General features: G+C 43.2%; 1 protein-coding gene across 4 annotated transcripts in view; it reads left to right on the forward strand.

Annotated features, from left to right (window-relative positions):
- RBBP5 (RB binding protein 5, histone lysine methyltransferase complex subunit) overlaps positions 1–12,448 on the forward strand; it is a 256,733-nt gene that overhangs the window by 113,640 nt on the left and 130,645 nt on the right. For all 4 annotated transcript variants that reach the window (XM_078644629.1, XM_078644631.1, XM_078644628.1 and 1 more), the window contains exon 7: positions 1,234–1,353. In XM_078644629.1, coding sequence (XP_078500755.1) covers positions 1,234–1,353 — 120 coding nt within the window. The remainder of the gene's footprint in view (positions 1–1,233; positions 1,354–12,448) is intronic.

Below are 12,448 nucleotides of genomic sequence, written 5' to 3' on the forward strand. Positions count from 1 at the left end.
AATTGGCTCCTGCTACTGTCGTTTGTAAAAGTTGGCTTTTCATTGGTTAACAGGCTTAGTAGTCCCTCCTTAGTACCGCCTTTTCTTATTGTAGCCTCCCATAAGGACTGCCCCTGCTATTTTTCCTTTTACTTGTTGAGCTATTTATTCTTTTCGGTGCATACTTTTCTAATTTTTTCTGTATTTGCACCTATCGTGGTCACGCCTTTCTTTTATTTTGCACGGCAAGGCTTGCACACCTCTATTTCACCTCCCACTCTGTTTATACCACCCCCTCCCCATACCAGTGTCAGGGAGTGCAGTCCTTTGAATATGTACTGTGCAGATTCAACATACTATTTCATATGTGGTTGATTATCAAACTAAAGAGGCTGACATCGTATGGTGCCATTCTCCAAACAAGGTTATGTGAATTTACCCAGTAGAATTCTTCTGTGGATCCCAATAGATGTGCCCCTGACATTGTTTGTTAGATTACTGTTTTCCCATGAATAACAGCAACGTCTCAGCCTGTGCTACTCTGCTTTCAGAGCCTGGAAAGCAGCAAACCTCGTATTGATGGAGACGGGGCAGTTGTATGCATCCTCTTGGGCGATCTCATTGCCCTTTTTCTGTTTCCAATGTAGTCTTTTGTCTTATGACAGTCCACGCAACTCATCCCTTTTGCTTCTCCTGTTAATTGTATTAATCTGGCTCCGTCCAATTTGTCAGGTAATTAACAGTCCGCGTTTGATGACAGCTAATTTCTTCATCGGCATGGGCGGGGGTAGGATCAACTGCCTATACATTTCCTTGAGGCATCTCAGCCATTAGGGGTTCTTTAGGGGTTTTGAGGGTTCATCGTAGTGATAAGTTACGGAACACCATATTTTGGCCTCCATCCATTAGTATTTGCCCAGTATTCATCTCCGCTGTAAAAACAATTTAAAAAACAAGCATTTGCAATGCAATAGTTCTTGCATTACTGAAAGTTTGAGCTATTGGCGTTGCATTATTATTTGTAACTCTAATAGCTCAAACTTTCAATATTGCGAGACCTATTGCATTGCAAATGTTTGTTTTTATTCTTTCCATGTAGTTCTGCCACTGCCTTTCTTTGACTTGGTGTTCTTTTCTGGATGTGCATGGGCAACTAGTTATATTTTGAATGTGAAAGATGAGATGAAAAAAGTCATATGTTTGTCCACTCTTGCTTTGTGCCCTTCCTTCTTCACTGCTGATCATTTCTTTCAGTTGCTTTTTGATCAACACAGCAGACCGAATAATTCGCGTGTATGATGGCCGAGAAATCCTAACTTGTGGGCGTGATGGAGAGCCAGAACCCATGCAGAAGTTGCAAGATTTGGTGAACAGGTAAGAGTTCTAGATAATGACCATTACCTTTGGCGTCCAGTCATACTCATGATGTCTACCATTAAGTGATGAGATCTAAAGCATTTCTCTCTTTTTTCATGGCAGAAGAATATACAAGTGTACAGAATAGGTATAGCTGTGGCAAATATGTACCGCAAATATACAATTCAGGTTATGACTACAGTTATTCACTTGTCTTTCAATAATGGGCCTACAGAGAGAGAGAGAGAGGAAAAAATGGGTATTTCCTTTCTTGTCTTTAATTAGTCATGGTCATCAAGGCTCCCATTTTTTAACAAAAAATGACTTTCTCTGTTCCTCTTTAAACAGTTGCAAAGCAGTTTTAATCTCATATGGGTGATATATTAAATTCCATCATTTTTCAATTCTTTGGGTGCCATGATTACTTCATTCTAGGACAATTTATAAGCTTGCCACCACAACTGCATTGAAAATAAAGAAACCGAGACCTTTCGTAAATTCATCAACAAAACCAAATATAATTGTCTTGGTTGTTAAAGTAATATCTAAATTCAATAAGTCAGACACCGCATGTGCTACTTTAGTCCAAATCTCTGTCAAGCATCCACATTGTGCAATTCATCATTATCGTCCTCCTCGCATCTGCAGCATCTTGAATTATCATGGCACAATTTCTGTGGTGTATAATTTGTCTTACTAAGAAATTAAACTATTGCAGTAGAAGATTCACTAACCTAGTATCAAAACCCATTGTTAATGATTCTATAACATTGTCAATACTGATTCTTGACTAAATGTATGTGACCTTTTTTGTGAGATAACTCCTAAATCATTTTCAGCCTGAACAATGAAAGTATTGTTAAAGTGTCAGTTTTGAGATTTCCCATTCTTATTATATTTTTCTTATACAATAAGTCCTGTAGTTCTTTTTTTTTTGTCGGGCAAATATTTAACAGATTGCTGAGAAAAATAGTCTTGTATCTCCAAGTACATCAATTCTTACTTTGGTAAAGAAAATTCATTTTGCAAATCAATAAGGAGTATACTGCATGTTACAGAATTGTTGCCAACTATAATGCGTCAGTTTAGTCCATGACTTTAGAGTGCAATCCTGAAATACACCAGAAGTGATAGGTTTTCTGAGAGTGCTGAAAAACGATTTATTAATGTAACGCGTATGAATTTGTCAATTCTTTCCAAACTGTTATTGCACTTGACAGAATCTTAACTCGCACTCTTCAATAGCTTACATTCTGATAGCTCCATATAAAGCTATTGATTCCTACTTCTAGACACCTGATATATTTGATATAGGTATACAAATATATAGATCTAAACAAGTATAGAAATTTAGGCAGAATGGTCATTTTGATAATATTACAGCAAGCCATTAGTGTAATAGGAAGCTGATTTCATGTATGGAACTATTGCACACATTTTTGAAGTAACTTCTTAAAATGAATTTTCACAATTTGACTAGTATTACTACACACATATAAATACTTGTTGAAACTGACCATTCTTGTACGTATGCCTATTTGAGTATCATTTAGCATAATTTATTTTTTATCAGCATTTTAATTATATTCAGGCACTTGCCCACCTTTGCCATTGTGTAAAGCATTTTTCCCACACTGGAAGTGTCTAATACAAGCCGTGTCCCAAAACAACTTCAGATTATAATTATTTTGCTCTTTTACACTGTGCACATATTCTGCAGATCTTTGGTTCAAATTTGAGTGCTGTTTTCCTCTATGATTGATAAAGGCCACCACTGAGTTTGGTAATATTACTCAAAATTGGGCACTAGAGACGACTGTAGAAGGAAGCTGGCTCTTTATATGATATATCAAAATTAGATATATTATTGTGTGAAGAGTCCATGTGTTCCCTTATGAGTGGTCAGGGGCTTGCTTTGGCAATCCCAAAGTGCTATGCTAGGGGATAGTGCGGTTGAGAGCCTTAACCCCTTCCATGCTCCCGTCGGCCGACGGGAGCACTCCCTCCCCAGTGCTGTGAACGGCCAATGGCCGTCGCAGCCCCGCCCACTCATTGGAACGCCCGCACCGCGGCAGAATTGCCGCCGCGGTTAAAGCGTTAATATAATGTACTTTATTCGGTTTTTTGACATTACAAAACCATAAAAGCGTTAAGCTTATCACAGAGGTGTGCAAGGAATCGAAAAATACACACAATAGAAGTAAATGAAACTCACGACTCAAGAAGGCGATCCAAACCAAGGATCTTTATGTATGTTTAGGCATCAGAAGAAAAACGTTCAGGTAAGTACGTTTTTAAATGGGAAATATTTTTAGTTCAAAAAGTCAACAGTACTATTTCTGGAGGCTGCTATTTTATCCTATGAGAGGAAAAGTTAATGCGGCATTCAGGTATAGTACAGTGACTTCCGGACCTTTCTCCAGGAGTTAAGGTGAGCGGTAGGCAAGATCCAAGTTAGCACCAGCAGAACACCACCAGCATCACTGGGGTGAAGAGGTGCAAAACAGCACTGGGTGCTCAATGTTAGTCTATGGAGAAGGGTCTCCTAAGTCGTTATGTAGAAAAGTACTCCTTTTTACATGATCGCCCCCATTTTTTGCCTGGTACATGATTTGATTTAAACTGGGAGTGCACTGGGATCCTGCTAACCAGGTCCCCAGTGCCAGATCACTTTCCCAAAACTGTACAATTGTTCTCCCAATCGGCAATGCCTTAAGCATTGTCTATGTCCCTTATAAATGGTCTCCCAAGGGCTGCAGCACAAATTGTACCACCCTAAGGGACCCCTCACCAAATTCATGCTGGGTTGCTATCGCAGGCTGCGTGTTTTGGTGCAAACAAAAATGAAAACACGACCTGACACACATCTCAGTGTACCAGGCCCCCTAACACTGCATGTAGTACTTGTAAATCATCCCTACAGCAGGTCTTGCAGCCCTTCGGCAGGGTGCTTGGTATTACATGTAAGAGCATACCTGCATGAGCAGATATGACCCTGTGCTGGTCAGTTCCATTACTGCCAGTGTAAGTGAACAGGTAAGCCATTTTAGAACATGTGCTGGACACTGGTAAAAACGAGTTCCCCAGCTACGTGTTTGCTTCACTGAAAATAGGGTTGTTTGGTATTAAACATATTGTATTGATAAACCCACACTGATTCCAGTGTTGGCATTACCAATACATGTACATTGAGGGCACCTTAGAAGTGGCCCCCTGAAAAACCTGCCAGCCTATGGTGCGCTCTCTGACTGGTTTTTGCCAGCCTGCCACCTGAGACACTGTTCTGACCCCCTAGGACGAGAGCCTTTTGCTCTCAGGAGACCTAGAACAAAAGCCTGTCCAGGAAGAAGGTGTTGCTCTCCCTTCCACAGGATGAGCTGCTGATTAGCCATCCAAGGTCAGCAAGCTTAAAAAAGCTGCTGCCTTTGAAATGCGAATCTGGCTCCCCTCACAGGAGAGGAGGCTGACTACCTTTTTACATAGCTGCTTTGGCACCTTGACAGGTGGGAAAATTAGCTAGTCTTATAGGCGTGCCACCTCCAGGCTAGTACCACCTGTAAGGTGGGCTAAACAGAGGTGGACATGACTTTTCAGAAGTAGAACTCTTTGTGATGGCATACTTATAATTCTGGGACAAGGTTATGTCCACCTACCACAGGAAGTGGTCATATCGGGGGCATAGTGACCCCAATGGTCAGTTGCCCATTGGCTACTACCCTACACTTCCCTAACGCCCCTAAAGTCAGTATTTAGGGAATCCCCTGAAGTTCCTGCCAACCTGAAAGACCAAGTAGGACGAGAAAAGTCCCATCCTGCAAGAACAAAAGATCCAGCAACGGACTTGGTGCCAATCCTGCCTGCTGCCTTGGCCAGTTTCACCAAATGTCGACTGTCCTGCAGCTTCTGAGTTTCCAATGCTTGGGAGACCTGCCAGCACTTCACCCAGGAACCTGCAGGCATCCAAAGACCCCTGGAAGGACTACCTAACCACAGAAACCCAACGCCTGAAGACACCACTGCATCTGTCGCTTCAGGCCCGAGTAGAAGTGGGCCAACTGTGTCAGCGTGCCCCCCCCCCCCCCCGCTGTCCTCCAGAGATCGAGTCCAGTGTGGTCAAACCTCTTGTGGATTCCCCGACATCGCCTGCAGCCTCTGCATGCAGGTCCCTACTAGAGCGACTTCTCTCAGTAAGAAAACCCGATGCGTAAAGACACCTCTGCACCCTTCGCCCCTGGGCCATGGAGAAGAGGACCAAAGGTAACCCTACATCCCTGAGCATCGGAGGCTTGTTGGTTGAGCCAGACTGGCCCCCATGTCGAAGCCTGCAGCCTCTTTTTTCAATGAGGGAACCCCTAGTCCCTTTACACAATACGTCTCATTTTGATAGATCATATAAAGAGCCAGCTTCCTACAACTGTGGTGTGTGCTACATAGATGGACAATTAAATATTGGATATTCAGTTATCTAAATGCATGTCTTGCCATTTTCCATTTGCCTTCTAGACCCTTATGGGCACCTGCCCCTCTCTCCTCTGTTCATTTCGCCACGCTGTGTTTTTGTCTTTGCGCTAATGAGTTAAGGGTGCACCTAATAACATAGTGTTCGACTGAATAGTAGATTAAGTACATTAATAATAAATCAAGTGTTTAGCCAGAGCCAAATAGTGTTTAGTTAGTTAAAAAACAGACCTTCTAAAAAATAAATAAAAAACTGTTCTATCCTTTTTTTATTCTTTTTATTTTACGCACTTCACATTCAGGACAAATTATCAGTCAAAACATATATTTACATTGTCTTTAATGTTATTTCTGAACTTTTGTGTAGTCTGGTGATCGATAATCTTGGTCTTGGATTCAGAAATTTGTGTCTCAGGAATTGTATTCCACAGGAACCTAAAACAAGCATTTGCAGTGCCATAGGTCTTGCATTTACGCGAGTTTGAGCTTTTGGCATTGTAAATGACAATGCCTTTTATGTTTTGGTTTTTAAAACATAAATAAAAGGCATTGTCGTTTACAATGCCAATAACTTAAACTCTCGTAAATGCAAGACCTATTGCATTGCATAAGCTTGTTAACTTTTAGTGTGCCGAGTGGAAGCACGTAAAAGGCTTTTACTTTCTGGGGCATATGCTTAATTGAATGATTTCTGCACTCCACATATCAAAGCACACATGATGCGCAGACCTCTTTTTGTAGACCCAAAGAGGTGGCCTCTTCACACCACCCAAAATAATATTTCATTTCCCCATCACTGCCACCAAAGCGCCTGAGCTTGGATTGGTAATAAATGTGCTTTGCGGTGGTAACTAGCACTGAAGTTTAACATGATTTACTGAGCTAAGAGCCTGATGCAGTGATGTGTTACTTGTAGGTCACTGGTTCAGTTCTGCAAATGAAAAAATTACGCACTTTTTAAGTAGCACTACGAACGACAAACATTTCATACCAAACTGAAAACTTAACGTGAAACTAAACTGAAAATTAGCATGAAATGGACTTAAAATTCCACCTCTCTCAACGTGGTGTACATCCACCGCATTGCCCCCATCAACTATACATCGACCGTATTTTCAACTTTATTTAATCAAATTGCTGGAGTGTTTCATGAATTTGATGATATTTTTTCTCTGTTTATTGGCATTGTATATTCTCTCTAAAAAATGTATTTTAGAAAAATGAAATTAACTTAATGGATGAATCTAAGAAGAAATATATTTTAAAAAAGGGATGAAAATAAATAAAATTAGATATACATTTTTCATAACTAATTTGCATTCTTTATCTATGTGTAGAGCATAGCTAGTGGTTACATCCATTTGTACACCTAGAATGTTTTGACCTATTTGATTAAAGCTTGCTATGATTTCTTTACCCATTGTTGCAAACCAAAAATGATCACTGACCCAGAAAAGGGAGAGGAGGAGGGACGAGGGAGGTGCTGAACAAAGAGAATGGGAAGGGGTGGGAGCGAAGGCACACAGACAAAGTGTAGCGCTGAAAGATAGCAGCAGATCCTACATATCCATAGAGGGAAGGAGAGGGCTGAGGGAAGCAAGACACAGCACTGGACGATTCAAGGCCAAAAAACAAAGAGTGCGCCGAACAAAGGATATAAAAGCGACAGGAAGGGCACATGTGAGGGGGCAGTCGCCAAGAAAGTGCAAACCTGCCCTGAAGGCGGGGCAAAGCGCAGAGTTTCACTAATCAAAAGAAAGCAATTTTGAAAGGCACACGAAGTAGCAATTGGAAAGTGGATGGTGCGGCCTAACCCCACATAGAGATTACCACATGCCTCGCACAGCAGCGCATGCACGCTGCCTCTAGGCTCGACCTAAAAACTTCAAAACGTTCCCTATCAGGCTCTGTTTGTATGCCCAAGCCCTTTGATGCACCAACCTCGCAATACAAACTGGTGGGCAGGCCATGCAAACGTGACTCTTGTTACGTAAATCTCATGTAAGACCTGCCATTTCTGCCTCCACCTCAATCACAAAACGGGCAAATGAAATGTAACTGGAAGAAGGAAGGCCCGGGAAGTTTTTTAAAGGTACCCTGGACTCCACATATTTCCTTTCTCTGCTCGATTCGAGGAACCTGCCTAGAAAAACTTTGGAGCCTCCTGCAGCTGCACAGCTTGATGTGCTGACCTTTGCTGCTGGTGTAGTGTTGGCAAAACGTAATCATCCCTGGATAGACACGCATCAGAATAAGGTGTCATGACTGGCACTTAACAGGGACTGGCCTTGTTTTAAGTAATGATTTCAAGACCATGCATTTTCTATTTTTGCCACACCATTTCCTCCTCCTCACCACCTCCTAAAATTGCTGATCGGTTCCGGGAGGTATACATGTATCTTGGTGCTTGAGATAACATGTTCCGGGCAGGGCGACCCCAAAACGGATTGACCTGGACATTGCTCTGGGCCAAAAGTTAATTTGGTGTTTGTTGTGGGGGTGGGGAAGTCGTTGTGGTGAGACAGCAGGAGGTGTGTGGAAGATGGGCCGAGGGCTGGGGGTTGATGGGGTGCTGACAATTATGCTGAGATAAATAAGGACTGATTATAAAGTCTTTAATGTGACCCAATTGAGACCAATTGGAATGGACCTGCTGCTGTTTGCATGACATTAAATCAGGCAGCTCCCTTCCTTGTCCCTCAGAATATTGGTGCACTGAGCCTGGGCCCAGCTCGCCCATGCTAGGCCGGCCCGGCTTCCGTGGTCAAACAAGTCCATAAACAAATGTAGTCGCAGTTTAGCTTCCAGGCTGATGCGGAACCCAACGAGAGCCGTGCATAGGTAAATGTCAAACTGCAGATTTTGTGGTTAAAGAAAATAAGTTATGCAAGGCATGAGCCGAGCTTCAGCAAATTTCACTTATGTCATATATTAATTTAGGTGGCATGGAGAGACACGTCTATGGGCATTAACTGTCAATGTGCCCTTTTCATTCATTTATCGACTGCCACACACATCCTTTGCTTAAAGACGGGCAGGAAAGCTTCGAGCATGTCATATGACCCAATTCACACTCAACAATGAGATGGAGGCTTGCCTTCAGAACACTGACGCAGGCTTGCTATTTAAATAGTAACACAAGATGTTAAGGAAGTATCAGGATTTAAAGCAATACAGCTGGTTAAGCTTTGCCTTCCCCGACATATTAGTGCATATATTTGTGTTCTCCAAGAACAATGTGTACTCCGCGCCTGCTTGGTCAGGATCGGAATCTACATGTAAATTGTGCAAGAATCATCATGTTTGAGTTTGATAGGATGTCTCTAAAAAGTTTTAAAAGTGTGTTTCTTTGCACACAAAGTAGTGTCTTACCTTAGTGCATCACATTATATCACTACATTAAAAGACATTTATTAAAAGTGAGTTTTTAAAGATGCACGGACAAATATTCCTGCCTGCCCTGATAACAGCGCTACGAGTGAACCAAAAGACATGTGAATGCCCTTTTTTTGGCTTCAGTTATTCCATATGAAAAAACTTTTAAAACAAACACAAAATATTTTTTTGTACAGCACACATTCTGAGTTAGTCCACGTCTCTATTCGTGTAAGCCACACTGTTTTAATATGTTTGCTACTCCCCTTTTAGAGACCCCCTATGCCCCCAGTTTTTTCATCCCATTTAATGTCCTGGCTGTAGTGATGATATCTCTCTTCACCAGGTAAAGCAGCAGGGTAACAGATATTGGTAGAAGGTGTCATTGGGAGAGAACAACATCCCTTGTTTCTGGAAAATCAGTGGCACGGTAGATCGCTTCTCCTGGGCTCAAGACTTTAGCAGACAGGCTCCATTGACACACCGTTATTATAAACACAAAGACTGTCCGAGAGGTGCAGTCAGAAAGTGCCCCCCCCTCCTGCGGGCGGACCCCTAGCCCCTCCCACCTCAAAATGCTGCCGACCCCTCTGCATTGAAAGATGGACTGGGGGTTCCAAGCCAGATCTAGGAGGTTGACTAAGAGCCTCTCCAATATTTATTCATTGAGCTCTGTATAACTCGAACTAGACCCGAAGGTATCAGAGCGCTTTACAGAGCTATCTAAGCAGCAATTTCATGAAGATACAGGTGGAGTACATAAAAATACATAGTGACACTATATAACAAGCATTTGCAATGCAATAGGTCTCGCATTTGTGAGAGTTTGAGCTATTACCATTGTAGATAACAATGCCTTGTATTTTTGTTTTAAAAACATAAATAAAGGGCATTGTCATGTACAATACCAATAGCTTAAACTCAAGTAACTGCAAGGCCTATTGCATTGCAAATGCTTGTTCTCAGTGGCTTTGGAAAATGAAAGATTGCATATACGTGGGGTATTGAGCATTAGATACTTCTAGTTTAGTGATGTCAGTTTCTTTGTAGAGAGTCACCGACATTACAAGTCGTTCTTCTTTCTGGCTGCCTGTCCATCAATCCATCAACACACATAGAGTTTACTAGTATTTTATAGAGGTATCATTACAAACAGGGCTCGAGTCGGGGTACCACGTGGGTGGACGGTCACTGGAGCAAATGGAGCCACACATTCACTCTTTGGCCTCTCTGGGGCGAGATCGGAGCTCATTTAGAACGCTGCTCACCTGCTGGCATCTCTGATGCAATCACATCTAAGGGGTGAGCGAGGGGAGCCAATGAGTCTGATGGTGCAAGCCACCTTTTTGTGACTTCACTTCCTGTCATGACGTCAGCGTCGCCCCACTACCTTTTTTAGGACTTGTGCCCTGATTACAAAATATCCTATTGAGCAGAGTTTGGAGACGTCCTAAGGAGCGGGCTGTCTCTTATCGGTGCCTGGCTCAGTTGCTGCCTCTTGTAGTGATCTGCGACACCTGTTACACAAAAGACATCAAGCTGAGCTGTGTACAGTATTTAAAGGGCTGTCAACACTTGAGGCAGATAACCCATAATCGTTGCTTGGCAGGCACAAAAACACCCTTTCTCCCCAGTCCCTTCCCCAAAAGCAGACCTGACAGCAACTCTTGATGCCACAATTGGCAATTGGATTTTGAAGTTGTGTGAATAATTCCATTTTCTAAAGCTGCCAATGCGGAATCACGCACCTCAAACAGTATACAAAACGTATTATTGTCAGTAATTATAGTAATAAAACATTCCTAACTAGTAAAAAATGCTAAAAAATATAACTTCATGCATATCAGCTGCATATCAGCTGCATTTTATGGTTAAAACAGTACAAGTTCACACATTAACAGACGTGATGAATAAAAACAATGCTTGACCTCAAATATTCTCAGTCCAGTGAAGAAATTAAAACGATTTGACCTCAGGCATTCTAACTGTAATGAAGCCATAAAACAGTTCAAATTTTAGATATTAGTCTAAGGAATACTTTATAAATACACAAATTCCGAAAGTGTGCATTTAAAGTTATACTTTCACACACACCAAATGTAAGGAAGAAGTCCCGGTTTATTATTGCATCTACTTATAGTACATGACGGAACGTCTCTTATACATTGCCTCAGTAGAGAGCCTTTGTAGAGCAAGGGCGAACATTCCTAGCTGAAGGCGAGACTTACCGCGGCGCACGGCCTGGAGGTCCCCTGTGCCCAGGCACTGCCCAGCGTGCATTTATAGACAATGGGCCGAGCCACACATGAGGCGCGCTCTATATTAGGATAGCACAGGGCCTCTACTCCACTGTTCTCCCGACCAGTGTAGTGCCTTGGGGTGCCAATAAGGCCTCCCGAGTTAACCTGTTGAGCATCAATCTGCCTCGCTCAACAAACTGTCAGGGGGCTGTAGCCGCTACTTAGCGCCTACAATACTTAGCATTTGGTGCTTTTAATTTTAGGGGACTTTCCTGTGCCACTGCCTCTACACAGATGAAAGATTTATTCTGTCCGCACTACAATAACAAGACAGAAGGGACACAAGAGGACGTGCCCGCGCACAATCTCCTGCCCAGTACACAGTGGAAGAAGAAGGGGCCTGAAGTAAAAGTAAAGTCCACATTTGTAAAGCGCACAATCACCCGTAAGGGTCTCTAGGCGCTGGGGGCCGTCGGGAAGATTAAGCGAGCTATTGCCCAGAGTCACATGGTGCTGGGCTAACCTGCCGCCGGAGCCGGGGATCGAACCCTGATCCCCAGATTCCAGCGTCAGTCGCCCTGGCCGCGGCGCCACACCTCTCCCCAAGTAGAGAGTGAGGGAGGGAAAGCGCACCATGCGCGCGCTACTGCTGACACCAAGAGGGTCCCGAGGAGAATAGGGTGCTTTTGCATTAATATCAAACATACCTTACACCAGCGGGTCCGTTCACGTGGCCATCCATGGATATTTGAAACATGCTCGTGCACGCCATGCTGCACGGCTGAGGAGCCAGCCTGCCCGAGAAGAGCTACCGGGAGCCGACCAAGGCGGGTGATTGACTGCACTGCCGGGCCTGCGAGCGCCGCGCTGCTCCGACTCAGTGCACTGAAGCAAAGCGCTTCACCAGGCTATGAGTTTGAGAGACGCGACACTGCTAAACAGAACCGTGTGCAGTATCCAACTTTCCAGCTCAGTGCGAGCTTACCTTTTACACGCAGGGTGTGACGTCACTGCTGTGTGATAAACAGAGAAGGGGCGAG

This window comes from Lissotriton helveticus, chromosome 5_1, assembly GCF_964261635.1.
Source record: "Lissotriton helveticus chromosome 5_1, aLisHel1.1, whole genome shotgun sequence".
Classification (NCBI taxonomy): domain Eukaryota; kingdom Metazoa; phylum Chordata; class Amphibia; order Caudata; family Salamandridae; genus Lissotriton; species Lissotriton helveticus.